The sequence below is a fragment of the Hemicordylus capensis genome, chromosome 2, assembly GCF_027244095.1.
Source record: "Hemicordylus capensis ecotype Gifberg chromosome 2, rHemCap1.1.pri, whole genome shotgun sequence".
NCBI lineage: Eukaryota > Metazoa > Chordata > Lepidosauria > Squamata > Cordylidae > Hemicordylus > Hemicordylus capensis.
In genome coordinates this window covers 237,465,634-237,488,189 of record NC_069658.1, presented here as the reverse complement: position 1 = coordinate 237,488,189, position 22,556 = coordinate 237,465,634, and the positions used below count along the sequence as shown (strand labels likewise).

The 22,556-nt window shown below is 47.9% G+C and overlaps 1 protein-coding gene across 1 annotated transcript in view; it reads right to left on the bottom strand.

The window, feature by feature from the left end:
• The window catches only part of LOC128343876 (uncharacterized), a 65,348-nt gene that overhangs the window by 3,203 nt on the left and 39,589 nt on the right, over positions 1-22,556 (bottom strand). Inside the window, 3 exon segments of the mRNA XM_053293309.1 lie at positions 9,323-9,449; positions 10,712-10,843; positions 11,791-12,279. Of these exon segments, the coding sequence (XP_053149284.1) occupies positions 9,323-9,449; positions 10,712-10,843; positions 11,791-12,279 (748 nt within the window).

The following is a 22,556-nucleotide window of genomic DNA, read 5'->3' as shown; positions in this document are numbered from 1 at the left end:
TATCTCTCCAAGGTTTTAAATTTTCAAGGATTTTGAAGCTGATTATAAGATCTGAATATGTTGTCTAACATTTCTCTAAGTATTTGAAGTGATATAATTGTTGTTAAAATGAATGTATTGCCTAGGCTCATATTAAATAATCTATATACCCCCTTAAAATAGGAAACAGGTATAAACATCAGAAGACCTCTTAAAAGTCTTCTGATGTTTATACCTGTTTCCTATTTTAAGAGGGTATATAGATTAGTGAAAGAGTTTTTGTGGCAAGGGGGCCCTCCTAAATTTTCTCTGGGTAAATTACAATTGCCATTGAGTGAAGGTGGGTTTAATTTCCCACATTTCCAAGTTTTCCATGGGGCTTATATTTTAGCTTCTGAAGTGGGATGGGATGGGGAATAGGCTGCAGTTTCACTTTGGCAACAACCTGAGATTTATGGTTGTTATCCTAACCTAGGCAAGGAAAGCCCAGCCTGGGTTAAGCTACACATGAGAATCACCAGGATCAGGCCCAATCCTGACAAGGCAGCACTGACTAGCCCAGCTTTTAGCTGAGGTTAAGGGCAGGAGCGTGCCATTAACCCCGGTGCCATGCCCGGTGTCACACAGGCTGCATTCAGCCCACGTGGACATAGAGATGGGTGCCTAGAGCGCCCATCTCCTGGGGGATTCCATCAATGTGCTGTGCTCGTAGTTCTTGAGTATCCCTCAACCCAAAGCTCTCTTGTACCTCAGACTGAGGCAGCAGCCAGGAGTGCTTTGGCTGATATGCTAACTACTCACATTTCTGGAGGTAAACTACCTCAAAAGAGTGGTACATTTGCTGGTAACTTCCAGGCTAGTCTTCTGTAATGCGCTATATGTGAGGCTTTCTTTGTACGTAGTTCGGAAACTGCAATTGGTGCAGAATGCAGCAGCCAGATTGGTCTCTGGGGTGTCCCAAAGAGACCACATAACACCAATTTTAAAAGAACCGCACTGGCTGCCGATATGTTTCCGAGGAAAATACAAAGCGCTGGTTATTAGCTATAAAGTACTTGACGTCTTGGGTCCTAAGTTCCTTCTAAGGTGCACGCCTACATGCACACAGAAAATCCCAGGCCCCCGTGCAGCAGTTTCAAACAGCCGCACGGCCTCGCCTCGCAGTCTCACTCTTGCCCCACGCTGCGACTGAGTGTGGTCTGCTTGTGCCTTTTTCTGCCCCTGCCACTATTTCCCACCTCCGCGCTGGTTCTTGCCATGGCCAGAGCAGGGGAAATCAGCTCTCTCATGCAAGTGGGAGAGCCATTTCTCCCAGTCTGGCCAAGGCAAGGGCCCTACTGAAAATGGCGACAGGCGTGTGTGTGCCTTGATAATGCTTTCAGGGCGCATGAGTGGCCATTTCCATTTCCAATAGGCTGTTGCCTCATAACAGCAGGAGAGCCGATTTCTCCACCGGAATGTGGCAGCGGCGGAGGGGGATGAATGGTGGTGGCAGGGGCAGCACTCGTAGAGGCAGCACCGACAGAGCACACGTGATCCCTGTCAGTAGGCTGGGAGGGGAGCTGTGGAGCCAAACAATGCTTTCTGCACGGACTTGTTGTCACCATAGAGATCCCCTCTCCCACTTCTCAATCTCTCCCAGAGTTGCAGCTGATAGTGATCTTGGCTCTCAATGGCTCCACGACCGCTCCAGCTTCATGGATCCTGTTGCTCTTCTCCTGGGCGCTTCTGTGGCTGCTGACTGCTCTGCTCCACTCCGCCTCCCCAGTTGCACCAGGTACAATTACCCTTCTCTAGGTTTCTATCTGCAGGAGGGAGGGAGCAGATAGGATGACTCAAGTTTCCCATAAACTTCTCTCCTTGGGGCATCTAAGGAGGGCGCCATCTTTTTGTGTGCATTTTAAAATTCCAGTCCCGGATCCAGTATGATAAAAAGGGAATTTGAACTCTTCCTATCCTCCGTTTCCATCTCAATATATTAATGGCGGGGCGGGGGGTGGCATGGAGATTGGCGGGGGTACATCTTGAAAAGAATATACATGTATAAAATGCATAAACGAGAGGGGCTTGAAAACAAATAAGAAACTGTACAGGGGAAGGGTGGGTCTTGCTACCCCTGTACAGGAGAAGGGTCTTACTTCTATATGGGAAATCCCAGAGAAACTGTTGTAACCTTTAGCTGATATCTGAATGTTTTCAAACAATTCCTTGATTGTTTTGTGCTCATTATTTTGTCCTGCTTTGGACCCTTGCTAGAAAGTTTTGCACAGCATTGAATGGTAAAGATTACACTTTCTTTGTACCTTGTTAATTGGAGGATATGATCACATTAATGGAGATATCGTATTACATTCAGGCTTAGCCAAGCTGTTTTTTATTTTAGCAGAATAGAGAAGAGTGGAATGGGAGGCTTAAACTGCATGCTTGCTACTTACGTCTACCTGGGCTAGATTTTCTAATCCCTTATCATGTTATGAAAAACATGAATGGTGCTGGACACAACATACAACTTTTTCCTAAATATAAAGGATTTTTCCCCATATAATGTCCAAACTCCCCCCTCCCCCTCTCTCTTTCCTCTCCCTCTCTCCCTCAGTCCATGCCATTGAGAAAACTGAATGTTTTCAGTCTAGCACTGCCCATGATCCAGTCCTTCCTCAGCCAGTACTATTATCACATCCAATAATAAATGTTTGTTTAAGTATAGATCAGATTGTTGTAATGCTAAGCTAAATCTTTTTATTATACATAAATATGAAGTGAAAGAAAATAAAAATACTATTTTATAAATAGAATTGCAAGATACACTTCTTTCCAAACATATTTATGGCATATGTGTTGTTCTATAGTAGCACATAATAATGCACATGTGCCCACTCTGCTTTGATACTGCCACCCAGAAAAAAAACCATTCCACTCACTGATGAAAAAAAATGAGGGGGAACACTGCTTGGATCCACAGTATTTAAGAGAGAGCCTTCTTTGTCATGAGCCCTGCAACTCTCTGAGATCTCATGGGAAGGTTTGGTTATGGCTGCCTGTCAATATAAGAGCTTGTCCATCTCTGTCTGCCTTCAAAAAATCACTAACTACACACCTGTATCCTTGCACATTTGCTAAAGCATTTTTAAAATGCTTTTCATAAAATTATTTTTAAACATGTTATGATTTTTAAATGGTTTTAATTCTTTTTATTGAGTTGTGTACACTGCCATGAGATTCAGGTGTTAGGAAGTTTATAAATGTAATAAATAACAGCCCTGTGAAGCATGTTAGACTGAGTGAAAGGTGAGCTGGCCTCACAGTGGCATAGAATTCCATGGTGAACATAGAAGAACTTACAATGAGGACTGAAGAACTTACAATGAGGATTGAAGAACTTGTTCAGATCACTTACAATTCTACCTAGCATCAATGTTGTTAGCACTTGGCCCAGCGGGCTTGGGCCCCCATTGATTGGCTGGGAGCCCCCATTTTTGCCTGCCTCCATCCCACACCCACACCCTGAACTTGTTTGGAAGAAGCAGGAGACAGTGTGGAAGGCAGTCTGAGCTGGGACTTCTCAGGCATTTCCTGTTATTGTCACAATGGTGACCTAGCTGTTGAGGATGGTGGAGGGGGCGGCAGGCAGCCGCCTGAACAAGCTGGAACTTAATCCAAATCAGACAGCCCTTCTTGGACATGTGAGCAGGAGACTGACCCACACAGAACTGGCTCGCTGCCTTGGCTGAGGTGCTGGGCCCAAACAGGGATTCTCCTCTGGTGGCAGGCAACTCACACAACTTAGCTGGCAAACTGCTGCTCAGATGAGGGTCACATTACATAGGTGAGAGGGGAACCTTCTCCAGGATCAGTCTCTGCCCAGGTTCTAGCTCTCTCTCTCTCCCAAGATGCTTTGGAAGGCTGAGCTCCCCCTTCCTGTAGACGGTCAGCCTCCTGAGGGGAGGGGCTGCAGCTCAGAGGCAGAGCGTCTGCTTTGAATACAGGAGACCCCAGCTGGCAGCATCTCCATGCAGCCCTGGGGAATTCTTCATCTGAAACCCAGGAGAGCTGGTGCTAGTCAGGGTAACAGTGAGTCAGATGGACCAAGGATCTGAGCCCATATGAGGAAGTGTCCCATCTTCAGTGTATGTGAGACAGAGGCTCCTCAGAGAGGCTTTATTTCTTTACATTCATTAATTGCTTTTCTATTCCACCCCACACAACCCTGTAAGGTACGTTAGGCGAAGAGATTCTTGGTCCAGAGCCACCCAATCAACTTCATCACTGAGGGGAATTCAGACCCGGGTCTCCCAGCTTCTAGTTTGACACTGACAAGCAGACCACATTGGCCCTCTGGCCCATAAGTGGATTGAACCCCATGCCTCGGCAATATTGATGCCATTGTTACCAAGAAAGCCTGTTTGGGGGCTCCCAGGAGCATCCCTATGCCTGGTTTGGGGCTACAAGATTGTAGTTCCCACATTTTGCTGTTCAGATCCCACAGGACCATGAGATCTCTATTAGGTTCAGAGTGCTGGACTAGGACCGGGGAGACCCGAGTTCAAATCCCCATTCAGCCATGAAACTAGCTGGGTGACTCTGGGCCAGTCACGTCTCTCTCAGCCTAACCTACTTCACAGGGTTGTTGTGAAAAAGAAACTCAAGTATGTAGTACACCGCTCTGGGCTCCTCGGAGGAAGAGTGGGATATAAATGGAAGAAGAAGAAGAAGAAGAAGAAGAAGAAGAAGAAGAAGGAGGAGGAGGAGGAGGAGGAGGAGGAGGAGGAGGAGGAGGAGGAGGAGGAGGAGGAGGAGGCATGTCCCAAGGCATGTAGCCTGGGAAATGGTAGCTCTCAGGTCAAGCTTAACCTGAGACTGCAGGAGAATCTCCCTGCGCTCGCCCCCTTGATTGCTTTTAGGTGGGGATGCCAGATGTGAGTTAATCAAGTGCTATATTTTCCAAGAATTAGCCAAGTATTCTCCCTATGTTGGCACAGCGGATCAGGTCAAGCTATCACCTCCTCAGGAAGGATAAGATGCAACAGGTCATCTACTCTGCTAACAAGCATGTTAATGGCTGGCTCGGGGCACCAGTATCTAGCTTTTTAACATTCCCAGTCACTCCCAAAGTATTCTAAAAAAACACGAGATAAACCCTGATGCGCCCATTACATCTCACCCTACACAACTCTCTTAGGCTTAGTCACCCTTTGTACAAAGATGTGTCCTGTGCTTTGTCCTTTTTGTCCACCTTTTCAGAAAGGTGTGGTCAGGACACAATCAATCAGTGTGTCTCTTCCTTGGATTCACCACCTGCCTGTTGTCACGACTTGGCATTGGCACCTCCATCTTGCCTTGACTTTCACTCCAGTCACCTCCAGACCAGCCCTTTTTCCTAGCCCAGCCTGCGCAGCACTCCTAGCTGCGAGATCCTGGTCTCTCAAGATCAGATCCCCTTTGGATTTTGACTGGTTCCCAGACCCCTGCCTAGTCCCTGGGTTCCTGCTCCTATCTGTTGCCACCTTGCCTACCCCGGAGGAGAGAGGTCATAGGAACATAGCAAGCTGCCAAGCTTCAAGGGTCCAAACACCCCTAGGTAGTATCTAACATCTGCTCTTAAGCCTCTTACTTCCCTCCTTTCTTGCTCCTAAAATCCAGAACTGTTCTCTCAGACTGTTTCTCTCTGGTCTGCCATGAATGAACTTAATTCGGAAACTCAAGTCAAATTGCCTCCTTGTGAGCTGTAACTTAGTCCTTTTAATCTTAGTCTTGCTAGTTTTGTTAGTAAATTTTGTGGTGCTCATTATTTTTTAAATTTCTATACCGCCCTTCCAAAAATGGCTCGGCCGGGGGCGGGGGGGATTATGTTAAAACAAAACTGAAATCAATCAACTATAAAAATCAAAAACTGTAAAAACAACATAAAACCATTATTAAAACAATTAAAACAGTTTTTAAAACCCTAGCAAACCATGCCAAACCTTTACGGTTTAAAAACCCTGGAAGGCCAGGACAAATAGATAGGTCTTAAGGGCTCTCCTGAAGGTCAATAATGAATTCAGATTATGGATTTCTGCCGGGAGTGCATTCCTCAGTGCAGGAGCAACTACAGAGAAGGCCCACCTCTGAGTCGCCACCAGGCGTGTTGTTGGTAACTGAAGACAGACCTCCCCCAGATGACCTTAATGTGCGGTGGGTACTGTGCAGAAGAAGGTGCTCTCTAAGATAACTTGGACCTAAGCTGTTCAGGGCTTTAAAAGGTAATAACCAGCACTTTGTATTTTGCCTGGAAACATATTGGCAGAGTCCTAGATGAGCCAGAGGCCAATCTGGCTACCGCATTTTTAACTAACTGAAGTTTCCGAACTACGTACAAAAGCAGCCCCACATAGAGTGCATTGCAGTAGTCAAGCCTGGAGGTTACCAGCTGATGCACCACTGTTTTGAGGTCGTCCACTTCAAGGAATGGACACAGCTGTCGAATCAGCCGAAGCTGATAGAAAATACTCCTGGCCATAGCCTCCACCTGAGATACCAGGGTAAAGCCTGGGTCCAGGAGTATTCCCAAGCTGTGTACCTGCTCCTTCTGGGGGAGTGCAACCCCATCCAGTGCAGGAAGGTCTAACTCATCTGTCAAATTGTGAGCCCCTACACTGAACACCTCCGTCTTGCTTGGATTCAGTTTCAATTTGTTATCCCTCATCCAGCCCATTACAGTCTGTAGGCAAGCATTTAGGGGATGAATACCATTTCCTGATGATGAAGATGAAAAGGAGAAGTAGATATGGGTGTCATCAGCATACCCAGCACCAAATCTCCTGATAACCGCACCCAGCGGTTTCATGGAGATATTAAAAAGAATTGGTGACAGAATGGAGCCTTGAGACTCCATATAACAGCTCCTGTTTTGAGGAGCAACTGTCACCAAGCTCCACCATCTGGAATCTACCTGAAAGACAGGAGCGGAACCACTGCAAAAGCAGTGCCCCCTATCCCCAACTCCCCCAGGCGATCCAGAAGGATACCATGGATGGCATCAAATGCTGCCAAGAGATCCAAAAGAACCATCAGAGTCACACTCCGCCAATTCTCTCACAAAGGTCATCCATAAGGCCGACCAAGGCAGGCTCAACCCCATAGCCTAGTCTAAAGCCAGTTTGAAATGGGTCTAGATCAGGCCTGCTCAACTTAGGCCCCCCCCAGCTGTTTTTGGACTACAACTCCCATAATTCTCAGCCACAGCAGCCAATAGCCAGGAATTATGGGAATTGTAGGCCAACATCTGCAGGAGGGCTGAAGTTGAGCAGGCCTGGTCTAGATAATCGGTTTCCAAAACCTAATCTATATACTTATTTCTTGTAGATGGGCCATGTGCGGCGACGTGGTAGGAAGGAGGCGATTGGCTGAGTTTGCAAGCAGAAGCACCTGATTGGGCAATAGGGATTCCATATGCAGAGTTTGCAAGCAGAAGCACCTGATTGGGCAATAGGGATTCCATATGCAGATAAGGAGGAGGGACCTGTGATGGTTAAGGTCAGTTGGAATGCAGCTGTTACTGGTCCGAAGATGTTCTGGATATAAAAGGATAGCAGGCAGAGGTCTGCAAAAAGACAAGTGGAGAGGGAGGAAAGAGCCCCTTCAGGAGAAGGAGGATGCTGTTGTGTAAATGAACAAAATCTGTTAACTCGGGGAGGGAGGAAGAAAAAACATGAAGAGAGAGGGAAGAAAGAGTGGAGAAGAGCGAGTGGAGGAGAGAGAAAGAAAAAAAGAAGGGAGGCAGAAGAGAGACAGAAGAAAGGGCGAGGGACGGGCCTGAGCCTGTCAGCAGCCTGAGGGGAATGAGTGGCCATGGCGGCACTGGCAGCAAGGAAGGGCCCAGGCAACCACTGCTGCTGTTTGGGGCTACTGAGGCCATTGTAAGAGGGAGGCAGTCAGGCAAGGGATGGGCCTGGGCCTGTCAGCGGCCTGAGGGGAACGAGCAGCCATGGTGGTGGCAGCAGCGAGGAATGGCCCAGTCAACCACTGCTGCTGCTCCTGAAGGAAGGAGCAGGAGCGGGGCTCGGGTGAGGGTGGGGAGGTCTCTGGGGATAGGGGGCTTCAGCTTGGCCAATAGGCAGCAAAAATGCTGCAGCCACGAGCAAGAAGGGTGAGGAGGATGGAAGCAACGGGATGGAGAAGGAGCAGGAGTGCAGACCAGGTGAGGGTGGGGAGATCTCCGAGGTGAGGGCAGCAATCAAGTACTAACGCGCAGATGCTCTAGAGCGTGCAAAAGTTCCAGCATTGAAGTGGAGATAAATAATGGTGGTGGTCAGGATGCAGAGGTGGAGGGCCGGCAGGCGAAGCCCTCTGGCCAGAAGAGGTGGGTGGGTGACGGACGAAGCCCCGCAGGCCAGGAAGAGGAGGCGGTGGTGGGGAGAAATGATGGCAGTGGTGAGGAGGTGGGCAGAAGGCGGGCAAAACCCTACCAACCAGGAGGAGAAGGTGGGAGGTAGTGGTGGGATGGCCTGGCCCTGGCCCTGGCCTGCCCAATGGGGAGAGCTGCGGGGGGGAGCGAGCAAGCGAGAGCGAGCGAGCTGAGCCGGGGGGAGAGCGAGCGAGCTGCGGGGGATGTCACAGGCTCAGTACACAACTGCACAGATGCTCTGTGCAGGGTCAGCTAGTAATCCATAATCCAAAACCTCCTGGAGCTGGTCAGCCACCACCCTCTCAATCACCTTGCCCAACCAAGGAAGACTGGAGACTGACCTATAACTATCCATTACTAAGGAGTCCAGGGAAGGCTTGTTTAGAAGTGGTCAAACCATTTCCTCCTTCAAACAAGGAGGCATCCTACCCTCCCTCAGCGTTGAGTTAATGATCTTAACTAGGCCACCTCCAACAATCTCCCTGCAAGACAGACAGAAGCAGCCAAGTCAGGGAAGGATCCAGAGAACAAGTGGTAGGTCGCACCACCCCAAGCAGCTTATCCACATCCTAAAGAGTCACAGATTAAAACTGATCCAACCTAATACTGCAAGAGGGATTGCTGGACACCTCCTTTATAGACCCTTGCAGAAGTAGTGGAGTCCAATTAATCATTCTTTCTCTTCCTGTACCACTAAACCCTAAAAGAAACCTGATTCTATTTTTGAACTTTGACCTCTCTGTTCAGTTCTTTCCACGACTGAAGCTTTGAACAAATTTATTCTGAGGTGGACTGCTCCATATAAGCTTGCTATATAAGCTCCCCACAAGCCTAAAACGAAGCAGGGGTGTTTGCCAATTCCCCGGGAGCAGTAGCATTAACACCATACTGTCACCATCAGAGTGAACCAGTCTGATCCCTCCTCTCCCTTTTAAGGAGAAAAAGTAAGTGTCTTACCCAGAGAGGCCACATTCCAGCCATTCTCTTCCATGACTTCCCTGTGCAGAGTCTTTTGGCCGCAATCCAGCAGAGCCCACTCCTCCTCTGTGAAATGCACAGCCACGTCCTCAAAGGTCACCTGGCCCTGAAAGAGACGAAGAAGGAAACATTTCCTCCTCTTTTTCCTTCCTCTTTTTCTTCTAAGTGCCAGTCAGAAGAGCTGTTCAGGTAATGTGGGGTGAGAAGGAAAGAGGATCTTCTCCTGCAGAGTCACTCATTATATTACATACAACTTTCAACAAAAATGTTCAAAGTGGTTTACCTAGCAAAACAAAAAGTGTCATTCCAGCACCTGCAAAGGACAAGAAAGTGATGGGAAGATGTAGGAAAATGAAACAGAGAGAGAATAATTTTGAGCCATAATGTTGACAACTGTCATAACTCAATATATCTTTAAACTGTGGGAGAGGGACATAGGGACATAGGAAGCTGCCATATACTGAGTCAGACCATTGGTCTATCTAGCTCAGTATTGTCTTCACAGACTGACAGCAGCTTCCCAAGGTTGCAGGTAGGAATCTCTCTCAGCCCTATCTTGGAGAAGCCAGAGAGGGAACGTGAAACCTTCTACTCTTCCCAGAATGGCGGCTCCATCCCCTGAAGGGAATATCTTGCAGTGCTCACACATCAAGTCTCCCATTCATATGCAACCAGGGTGGACCCTGCTTAGCTAAGGGGACACATCATGCTTGCTACCACAAGACCAGCTCTCTGGTCTTGTGGAAGAAAAGTTCTACACCCAAAAAGTCTCAAGAGAACCTAAAAGCACGACAAGAATTCCAGATGCTCTCCCTCCATCAGGTCCATCAGCCAGACAAAAAATTAAATAAGGAGAGGGGCGGGGCCAGGACTGAAGGGGAGGCGTAGGGGACATTCCCCTCTAGATGATTTTTTCAAAGTAAAAGTGGAGGATTCCAACTGACTTCCAAACCTTCCCCCTGCAGACAAGTCAGGCAAAAATTGGAAGTGACAAACTGAGACTGTAGTGGGTGGCAGGTTCCATCCCAAGGGCTGCAGACCGTCGTTCAATCTGGGGGTGGGCAGTCTTGCAATGAATGGAGCAGCCTTGCCACTTGTAGGAAGAAGTTGCCTTAGACTGAGACAGAGCATTGGACCATCTGGCTCAGTATTGCCCACACTGATTGGTAGTGACTTTCCAAGGTTTCAGGCAGGAGTCCTTCTACACCCTACTCATATGTAACTCCTAAAACAAAAGATATTTTAAACCTGTGAGAGGCTAGAGAATAGAATCTTCCTCAAATGGGAGCAGGGAAACATAAAAGCAGACCACAAACTTTGGGGATATTTGAGGGAGAACATGAAGGACTCCGCCCCTTCCCACCTTACCCAGCAATGTGGTACCTCTGTCCCCCTCCTGCGAGATCTCGCTGGATAATGGCCTCTGACTAGTGTCCAATGGGTCCTTCCCATGAGTTGCTGCTTAGAAATCAGTTGTTGCTTTAACAATAGTCCTTGTGTCTGAAACAGGCAGAAGAGGAGATCCAAGGCAGGGAACAGGGAGAGAGGGATTAGAAAGGGAATAGTGCGGGGAAGAACCACAGGAACATAGGAAGCGGCCTTATACAGAGTCAGACCCTTAGTCCATCTAGTTCAGTGCACTAACTTCCACTGATGCCCTTATACAAATCTATGGTGCGGCCACATCTGGAGTACTGAGTACAGTTCTCTTCCATGGTCACCGTATCTTATGAAGGATATTGTAGAACTGGAAAAGGTGCAGAAGAGGGTAACCAAGATGATCAGGGGCCTGGAGCACCTTCCTTATGAGGCAAGGCTGCAGCATCTGGGGCTTTTTAGTTTGGAAATGAGGCAACTACGGGGAGACATGATCATGGTGTATAAAATTATGCATGGAGTGGAGAGCATGGACAGAGGAAAATGTTTCTCCCTTTCTCACAAGACAGAACCAGGAGTCATCCCATGAAAGTGAAGGTCAGGAAATTTAGGACCAACAAGAGAAAGTACTTTTTCACACAGCACATAATTAACCCATGGAATTCTTTGCCATGGGATGTGGTGACAGCCACCAGCTTGAATGGCTTTAAAAGGGGCTTAGACAGATTCATGGAAGACAGATCTATCAATGGCTACTAGTCTGGTGGTTGTGGGCCACTTCCAGCCTCAGAGGCAAGATGCCTCTCAATCTCAATTGCAGGGAAGCAACAACAGAAGAGAGGCATCTGATGGGCACAGTGTGAAATAGAATGCTAGACTAGATAGGCCGTGGGCCTGATCAAGCTGGGCTGTTCTCATGAGCTATGGCCCTATCCCCAAGAAAAGGCCCCTAACCTGGGTGGGTCATCTCATTTCCCAATGGCTTTCTTGGGCAGCTTCTGGTTGATCTTAAGATCTTCTACCTCCTATTCTCAGCTCTTGGCAACTCCCAGGTTGAACTGCTCTCTCACCTGCTGCTCTTCCTGCTGCTTCTCCTCTGCCTGGCTCAAGAGGAAACCTTCCGCCAGGGCCACCGCCTGCGAACTGGTCTCTGCTCCGCATTCTCTGACCCAGCTCTCCACCTCCGGGGGCAGGACGGTCAGGAACTGCTCCAGGATCACCAGGTCCAGCATCTGAGCTTTCGTGTGCCTCTCTGGCTCCAGCCACTGACGGCAGAGGTGGTGGAGTTGGCTGCAAACCTCTCGGGGCCCTTCAGTCTCCTGGTAGCGGAACTGCCTAAAGCGTTGGCACTGTGCATCTGAGCTGCTGGTGTCCTCTTCCTGGATCTTCTGCTCAGTATTTTCCCAGAATTCCCCATTGCTCCCAGCCTGGTTGGCCTCAGGGCCTTTTCCTGCTTCATGGCCAGCCAACTCTTCCCTTTCCATCTTTAATCTCTGACACAGTCCCTTCAAAGGGATGGAGGTCTGCGACACCCAAATTCCACCTTGTGGAGCTTCAAACTGGAGAAAAAGAACACAAATGCTTGGAATCAAAGAGAGTGTGGAAAAGGTGGGGGGGGCGTCTTTCCTTGAGGGCCACAGAATAACCCTCCCCCTTAATCCTCCCCTGGCTTTCCCTTGAGTCGCCTCCTCCTACCACTGTATTTGGTTCACCTTTTTTTCTTCTACAACAGCTACCTCTCCTTTAGCTCTCCCTTTCAGGGGCTTTCTACATGCAGGAAGCCCCATCTTCAATCCCTGGCACTGGCCTGGAGGGGGGGAAAACATACCTCTGCCTACAAACCTGGAGAGCGGCTGCCGTTCAGTGCAGACAACACTGACCTAGGCAACAGCTGGAGAGCGGGAGCTTTAAGAAAGAGGAGAGGAGATCCTTAAGGGCTCTCTGCTGCCCGATGCAGCTTCCTGCTGGGGCGGCGTTCACTCACTCCCCAACTACCCATGCGTGGGCACCAAGTGCTCCTCTCAGTCTATCAGCCCCCCACCCCACCTCCCATGAGCTGCCTTCATGCGCCTGCTCTTTTTCTCTCTCCCCCGCTGTCTGGATCTCCCACCACGCACCCACCCGCTTGCTTGCCCACCTGGCGTTTCCCACCCCCCTTCCTCCCTCCTCCCTCCGTTTCCATTCCAACCCAGCCTCCCTTAGACCCCTCTCCCTAAATGCAAGAGTGCCTCACCAGATTCCCCCGAATCTTGAGAAGACAAGAACTTCCTCCCCCAGTGGAAGGGGCATGGGAGCTTCAGCTCCTTCTTCGGCGGTGAAGGAAAGTTCCTGGGGCTCCAGATAAAAGCAGCAACGTGAACACGTTTTGCTCCCTCATGCTCGACCACTAGCGCCACTCTAAGGAAATGCACCCGGCAGCATCAAACGGGATATTACTTTGCAACGGATCCCTCCTGCCGCCTTCACACTTCCCCTTCTCTCTGAGACCAAGCATCACAGAGTAAGAAGAGAGAGTGTCTTCCCACCCGCTTCAGGAGGATACGAGTGACCGGCATGGCGATATAGTCCAAAAGGAACCCGAAGTGCTCGTTGTGCATCTCTTGTCTTTTTCTACCTCTCTGATCTTTGTTCGTTTTTCCCCAAAGAGAGGAACTAGTTTGCTGGGTTCAGGAGCAAAGTTTTAAGGTTGCAAAAGTTGCAGGGTGAGTGGAAAAGGGGATCGATTAAGTTTATTGGCGATAGATTGACTTATATTAGAGAATGTTTAACATATGGTTTACAAAAGCAACAGTGAATAGAACTTCCCGATAAAACATGGCCACGTACTAACGAGTGTGTGGTTGCAATGGTAGAAAGAATATAGCACTGTACACGAGTTCCTACGGGTTTGGGTAGAGTCCAGTTAAAAGAGTTCAGTGAGAGGAATGTCCAAAAGGTCCAAGGGAGGGTCAGATCCCAGCCTGACCTTGCGTGTGGCCGTCAGGGCCGTGCCAGTCTTCTTCTGCCAATTGCAGCCTCTGGGCGTGGGTCCTTGACGGCGGAGGGTCTTCTCCAGGTCCAGGGGTCCTCCAGGGGTGTTGTCAGCAGGAGTTCCTGGCGTGGTCAGCCACTGTGCTGGCATGGTTCGTTTAGCATGCAGATATGTTATAGATCACGTTCCTGAGGCAGGAGGTTACATACATACATACATGCAGGTCAAGACAGCCATAAGAAAATAAGTGTCCATCTGAGTTAGTCGCGAGCTGCAAGGCATCGCCAGTGTATGAAAGTCCTCCTTCGGTTCCACGCGTATGTGAATCTGGACAGAGTCCAGGGTGGAGTCCAAGCCAGGAGAGTGGGTACAGGACTAACATCTTCACAAAAAGCATCTGTTTAACTCAGGGAACTCATTGCCACCACAAGATATTCACGGAAAGCGTGTGCATATGCCCCTAACCAGCCCCAAGACAGCATCCCTCCCGTGGTGGCTGCTGGTGCCTACCTTATGTTTCCCTTCAGACTGGTCCTTTTGGGACAAGGGCAAGGCTCTTATTTATTTATCATTTACTTTTCTATGTAAGCCACTTTCAGAAGAGTTTTTTGCTGAAAGTCACTATATACTAATTCACCATGACGGGAGTAGTAGTATTGTTAATGGGGGAGGGGGGGTGCTCCCTCAGTGCCACCAGATTTGGTGATAGCCAGTAGCTGAGATGTCTTTCATAGGAGATTAGAAATATGCTTGAAAGAGAGATCCAAAAGCCAAAGCAGGACAATACCTTGAGCCACTAAAGCATCGCAATAGTGTGAACAATCTCTATATTTCTCCTAAGTCTTCCTATTTTTCCCTCTCCTAGAAGGGAAGTTTATCAGTGACTGTTAGTTATGGTGGAGTAGAACCTCCATGTTCAGGTACAGTATATCTCCAAACACCAGTTGCAGGAAGCAAAAGTGGAAAACATGTTTGCCTTCACTTCCTACCTGTGGGCTTCCCAGGGCATCTGGTTGGCCACTGCAGGCAACAGGCTCCTGACTCCACTCTGGTTCAGCTGTGTTCTTTTTATGTTGCCCTTACATTATCTGCTTTCGAGTCCCTCTCAGAGTCCAATGGTGTCATACTAGCCAATGTGTTTACCCAGCATATTATCAAGTTAAGAGGAAACGGCTTTGGAGCCTGTGCCTGAGCCTCACACTATTACTTCCCCCCACACACACACACTCCTTAGAAGTTAAGAACAGCCCTGCTGGATCAGGTCCAAGGCCCATCTAGTCCAGCATCCTATTTCACACAGTGGCCCACCTGATGCCACTGGGAGCCTGCAGGCAGGAGTTGAGGGCATGCCTTTTCTCCTGCTGTTACTCCCCTGCAACTGGTACTCAGAGGCGTCCTGCCTTTCAGGCTGGAGGTAGACTATAGCCCTCCAACTAGTAGCCATTGATAGACCTCTCCGCCATGAAGTTATCCAAACCCCTCTTAAAGCCATCCAGGTTATTGGCTGTCACCACATTTTGTGGCAGAGAATTCCACAAGCTGATTATACCTTGTGTGAAAAAGTACTTCCCTTTGCTGGTCCTAAACTTCGTGCCAAACAATTTCATGGGATGACCCCTGCTTCTAGTGTTATGAGAGGGAGAAGAATTTCTCTCTATCCACTTTCTCCACACCATGCATGATTTTATAGACTTCTATCATGTCTCCCCACAATCGTCTTTTTTTCTAAATTAAAAAGCCCCAGATGTTGTAGTCTTGCCTCCTAAGAAAGGTGCTCTAGGTCCCTGATCATCTTGGTTGCCCTCTTCTGCACCTTTTCCAATTCTACAATGTCTTTCTTTAGATGTGGTGACCAGAATTGTACACAGTACTCCCAAGTGTGGCCGCATCATAGTTTTGTATAAGGACATTATAATATTAGCAGTTTTATTTTCAACCCCCTTCGTAATGATCTCTAGCATGGAATTGGCCTTTTTCACAGTTGCTGCACATTGAGTTGACATTTTCAATGAGCTGTTCACCATGACCCCAAGATCCCTTTAAGATCCCTCGTTAAGCTAACCGGCCTGGATCACCCCTGGATCCCTTTTTGAAAATCAGTGTAACATTTGATCTTTTCCAGTCCTCTGGTACACAGCCTGATTGTAGGGATAAATTATACATTTTAGCAAGGTGGTCGGCAATTTCACATTTGAGTACTTTAAGTACTCTTGGATGGAGGACGTCTGGCCCTGGTGATTTGCTAGTCTTCAATTTTTCTAGACAGTTTAGAACATCAACTCTTGTCACTTCTATCTGACTCAGTTCTTTAGCTGAACTTTAGTTCTTTTCCATCCCCGAAAAGCCTAGTTCAGGAACAGGTTTGTGCTCAGTCAGAGGCGTAACTACCATTAGGCAAGGGGAGGCGGCTGCCTGGGGGCCCTCACACCTTGAGGGGGCCCCCCAGAGGCAAGTCACATGACTCCCCAACACCCGCAGAGCTTCGGTGCAGTGGAAAAGCCAACCGCAAGTTCGGAGCAAAGTCAGCATGCATGCAGCAAAGTCCTTGTCTGCAGAAGCAACTCTGAGCAGGGAGCGCTTTTCCCCGTGGGAGGGTGAAGGGACGGGGTTAAAGCGAGGGAGTGGAGTTTTCTAGAGAAGCTGGCATAATGGGGATGTGAGTGTGAGTGCACTATATATTGTGAAGTAAGTGTGTGTGTGTGTGTATCAGCAAGGGGCCCATTTTAAAATTTTGTCTCTGGGCCCACTCCAGCCTTGTTACACCCCTGTGCTCAGTATCTTCTGCCGTGAAGACAGATGCAAAGAACTCATTTAGCTTCTCTGCAACCTCCACATCCTGCTCAATAATTCCTTTCACTCCCCCATTGTCTAATGGTCCATCCACCTCCCTGGCAGGTTTCCTGCTTCTGATATATTTAAAGAAGTTTTTTTTTAAATTCCACTTGATGCTTTTAGCTAAATGTTCCTCAAACTCTCCTTTTGCCTCCATTATTGTCACCTTGCATGTCTTTTGCCAGAGTTTGTGTTCCTTTCAGTTCTCATTTGGACAGGCCTTCCAATTTTGGAAGGAAGTCTTCTTCTCTTTTATGGCTTCCTTGACTTTACCTGTTAGCCATGCTGGCATCTTCCTGCACTAACACCTTTCCTCCTTTTTGGTATACATTCTAACTGGGCTTCTAGTATTGTGGTTTTGAGTAAACTCCATGTATTGTGGAATGAAGTGACTGTCCTGATTTTCCCTTTCAGTTTTCTTTTCACTATACTCATTTTGGAAAAGCTCATGCAACTTAGCTTTTAACAAAGGAGGCCCTAATTTGGACATCTATCCTGTGTCCAGTCATATCCACTCTGAGTATTCTGCCACCACAAAAATTATAGCAAACAGAAGAAAGCAATCTGTGGATCAGGCAGCCTCGCACTGCTTCAGCCCCAATTTTTTTCCTTTTACACTGCTCTCCAGCTCTGGGCATAGTATTTTAATTCAGTTTTCTATGCCACCCTTCATCATACACTCCCAGAGCAGTTCACAGTATAACATCAAAAACAATGGAGAGCCAGCGTGGTGTAGTGGTTAGAGTGCTGGACTAGGACCGGGGAGACCCAAGTTCAAATCCCCATTCAGCCATGAAACTAGCTGGGTGACTCTGGGCCAGTCACTTCTCTCTCAGCCTAACCTACTTCACAGGGTTGTTGTGACGAGAAACTGTTGTGACGAGAAACTCAAGTATGTGGGCTCCTTGGAGGAAGAGCGGGATATAAATGTAATAATAATGATGATGATGATGATGATGATGATGATGATGATGATGATGATGAAGAAGAAGAATGAAAACACCAAACAGTATCTGATCCAAAAATACCACCTAGATTCAAGGAAAATTAGAGAAGTCCTGGAAATAATAAAGCAGCAAATAACAGCAGTGTCAAAGAAGATTAGCAGATATGAAGCCAGAATTACACAACACAGGCAGAATCTCCAATTCCAGTCGAATCAGAGATGTTTCTACCAAAGCATAGAAGGAGAAACTGCAAGAAACGTAGAAACACAAAATAAAGAAGAAACAGTGCAATTCTGGGGGAAATTATGGGACAATCCAATAGATTATAATTTAAAAAGCAGGCTGGATGAAAGAGGTCAAAAAATGTAACCAACAAATGCAAGATCTAATAATAACACCAGAATTAATAAGTGAAAGAGCAAAGAAAATTAAAAATTGGACTGCTCCAGGCGACAATGAACTGCATGGCTTTTGGCTTAAACACCTAACAAGCCTTCATAAACAACTATCAAAACAGTTCAATTACATTTTGCAAGGAGGTGATATTGAACAATGGCTAACAACTGGGAAAACTCATCTCATCATGAAAGACCCAGCAAAAGGTGCGGTTCCAAGTAATTATAGACCGATCACCTGCCTGCCAACCATGTTCAAATTATTAACTGGAATAATAGCAGATGAAGTGATGCAACACTTATTAACTAACAAACAGCTTCCAGTTGAACAGAAAGGAAATTGCCCAAACACCAGAGGCATAAAAGACCAGCTGCTGATTGACAAAATGATTTTAGAAAACTGCAAGAGAAGAAAAACCAATCTAAGTGTTGCATGGATTGACTACAAGAAAGCCTTTGATTCATTGCCTCACACATGGATACTAAAATGTTTAGAAACAACTGGTGTCAGCAGAAACATTCAGATATTTATTTTAAAAAGCAATGAGCATGTGGAGTACACAGTTAACAATCAATGGCAAGACACTTGGACAGGTTAGCATTAGAAGAGGCATTTTCCAAGGGGACTCACTATCCCCTCTATTGTTTGTAATCGCCATGACCCCACTTTCACAAATACTAAACAAAACAGGCCTCGGATACCTAACATCTAAAACATCAAGTCAAATCAACCATCTGCTATACATGGAAGATCTGAAGTTGTATGGAAAGTCCCAGTCAGAAATTGAATCACTGCTAAACACTGTCCGTATATTCAATAGCGATATAGCAATGGAGTTTGGACTAGACAAGTGTGCTGCATTAATAATGAGCAGAGGGAAAATAAGAAAAACAGAAGGAATAGAACTGCCCAATGGAAGCAAGATCAAGAACCTGGAAGAGAAAGAACCTTACAGATACTTGGGCATTCTCCAGGCTGATAACATCGCAAACACTGAAGTTAAAAGAAAAATTGGAAGTGAATACATCAGGAGAGTTAGAAAAACCCTCAAGTCCAAACTCAATGGCGGGAACACCATACAAGCCATAAACACCTGGGCTATACCTGTTATCAGATACACTGCAGGAATAATAGACTGGACCCAGGCTGAGCTAGAGACGCTGGATCGTAAGACCAGGAAAATCATGACCATCAATCATGCTCTGCACCCCCGCAGTGATGTAGATAGGCTATACCTCCCTCGCAGCTCAGGTGGAAGAGGAATGCTGCAAGTCCATCAAACAGTAGAGGAGGAGAAAAGAGGCCTTGAAGAATATATCAAGGACAGTGAAGAAGATGCACTTAAAATGGTCAAGAACGAGAAACTATTCAACACCAATGAAACAAAGCAGGCCTACAAGAAAGAACAAATCAAGAACCGAGCAGAAAAATGGAGAAATAAGTCCCTGCATGGTCAATATTTGCACAATATAAGTGGAAAATCAGACATCACCATGACCTGGCAATGGCTTAAGAATGGCAACTTGAAGAAAGAAACAGAGGGTTTAATACTGGCTGCACAAGAACAGGCACTAAGAACAAATGCAAATGAAACAGTAGACCACCTAATCATCTGTTATAAAAAGATCGCACAGACTGACTACAAACAAAGGCATGACAAAGTACACCAGATATAACTGTAGTCGAGAAGAAAGAAAAACAAGTCAAAATAATCGACATAGCAATACCAGGGGATAGCAGAATAGAAGAAAAAGAAATAGAAAAAATCACCAAATACAAAGAACAGGCACTAAGAACAAATGCAATAAGAGCAAAAGTAGAAAAGTCAACCACAAACAGCAAGTGCCGCCTTTGTAAAGAAGCAGATGAAACAGTGGACCACCTAATCAGCTGTTGTAAAAAGATCGCACAGACTGACTACAAACAAAGGCATGACAAGGTAGCAGGGATGATACACTGGAACATCTGCAAAAAATACAAGCTAGCTGTAGCCAAGAATTGGTGGGACCATAAAACTGAAAAAGTGGTAGAAAATGAAGATGTAAAAATATTATGGGACTTCCGACTACAAACAGACAAGCATCTGCCACACAATACACCAGATATCACTGTAGTCGAGAAGAAAGAAAAACAAGTGAAAATAATTGTCATAGCAATACCAGGGGATAGCAGAATAGAAGAAAAAGAAATAGAAAAAATCACCAAATACAAAGATCTACAAATTGAAATTGAAAGACTGTGGCAGAAGAAGACCCAAATAATCCCAGTGGTAATTGGCGCCCTGGGTGCAGTTCCAAAAGACCCTGAAGAGCACCTCAACACCATAGGGGCCACAGAAATCACCATCAGCCAGTTACAAAAAGCAGCTTTACTGGGAACAGCCTATATTCTGCGATGATATCTATAACCATTGACAATAAAATTCAGCCATCCCAGGTCCTTGGGAAGGACTCGATGTCTGGATAAAACAAACCAGTCAATAACACCTGTCTGACTGTGTAAACAAGAAATAATAATAATAAAATATATATAGCACAAAACAATTAGTACTAAAACCAAAGTGCACTAAAAACAAACAATAAACACCCCACCCCCGAGAAAACACACAAAAAATCCCCACAGAATCCTCTCTAATAAAACGCTTGGTGTCCGTCCGTGGACGGACACCAAGCGTGCGTTCGTGCCTTGACTGTTTTGAGCATGCGCGGAGCGCATGCTCAGAACAGTCCAAGAGAGACACGACCGCCAGCACCTGGCAGCCATGTTGAGCGGCCACAAATGGCCGCCCCGAAGAAGCCGGGACTGCGGAGGAGGGAGAGACTGGCTGAGGCGGCGGCAGAGCCGCCGCCTCAGCCATTAGCGGCGGCAAAGGACCGAGCGCCAGGAGCCACCAAACATCTTGGGTGGCCAGAAAAAGCCGCCCCAGGAAGACAGGAATGGGCCCGGGCAGCGGAGGGCCCGACCGGAGCCGCGGGCCGTGGCGGGTGGCGGGCCCGCCGGAGCCCTGGGTGGCCGGCCCGGCCGGAGACGCGGCCCGTGGTGGGTGGCGGGAGGGGGGAATGGCGGCGGGGGTCCAGACCGGCCCAAGAAGACGAAAATGCTGCCGCTGCCGAAGTCCTTTCCGCCCCAAGCGCCAGTTCGGAAAGAGGCTTTGCAGAGGGAGGAGCACTGCTTGCGAGCTCCTCTTTCCCTTTTCAATTGAGCTCTTCCTTTCCTCAACTGTCACGGGCCGGGGTAAGGTGGTTTCGGAAGTTGGGAGGGAGGGAGGGTGGGACTTCGGCGGCAACGGCGGCGGCAGTACTTAAAAAAAGGGGGGGAGAGGAAAAGGCTAGCGCCCGTTATTATAACGGGCTTCAAAATACTAGTACAGTATAATAACCCATGCGAGCTAGAGGGGCTGGTGGTAGGGTGGAAGGCGCCCCTGTCACCACCATCCCCACCACAGCTTGTTTCTAAAAGGTAAAAGAACAGGCAGCAACTTTTCCCTCCCCCCCCCCCAGTGTTGCCAACAGTGTTGCATAATGCAGGATGCCCTGCATTTTTGAGGGAAAGTGCTTGTCCCGTTTGGGACATACGTTGTTCTGTTTACCACTTTATTTTTAAAAATTAACTGAAAGCCGCCACTCAGTGGCGGTGGTGGCAGCATAGGACAGCGGTGAGAGCTCTCCCAAACACTGAATGGCTGCTGCTGCTGCTGCTGCTGCTAGGGGCTGGGCTGGGGCAGGCACGCTGACTGAGGGACCAGCTAAACAACTTTGATTGCAAACCACTCACCAGTGAGGGAGCACACCGAGGAGCTCTCAGCAGCAGCAGCAGCAGCAGCAGACCAAGGGAGGGAGGCTGTGGAGGAGAGACGGCAGCTGAACTGACGAAAGACTGCCTTCCTCCGGCCCTGCATTCCTCCAAATGAGGGAGACGGCGTGCACCTGCTCAGAAGCCTAAAATCGGCCTGTCTCCTTCATGCCAGCATGCGCAGGTGCGTCGGGGACTTCTGGTCATATCCGGAAAACATGGCGACAGGGAGGTACACTCCCACCCCAATAGGCTTTTTTAAAAATGGATGCTGGTGGGGGGAAAGCGGCGGGAGGGGTAAGTGCACGCTCCCCTGCTCTTAAAGTAGCCTCCCCGCCACCTTCGAACCTCACCACCATGGTTCGGTGCACATCCCTAGTTTCCTGCGCTGAGCAGGAAGGTGGATTAGAAGATCTCCAGTGCCCCTTCTAGTTCTAACATTCTATGAGTCCTCTCTGGCTCCCAGCAAAATCCCAGATCTCAAAGGCCTCCTTGTGGTTATACATCAGTTGATTTCACAGGTACTGTGAGAGACACAGGCAGAAGTCCTTCCTTGTGGCATCCTAATGGTTTCTTTCATTGATGCAGTCAATGACTGAATTGCTCATAATTAGTCAGGCTGAAAAGTGTTGACATTTGGTACTTCTGGCCAAAGAAGAAGGGGCGGCAGGGAGGCAGCTGCCGCCCTGAGGCATTTTACAAAACTCCAGCACCAGCGGGGGGGGGAGGGGAGGAGCGGAGGGAGAGATACATGCACCCTCCCCATCCTTAATGTCCTACCCCCCCAGGGGCATAGCTAGGAGAGAGGGGGCCCGTGTTCATCCCTCTATCTGGTGGCCCCCTCAGAGTGAGGGAGATAATGAAGAAAATAGGGAGGGGTGGATGTGGGGGGCCCATG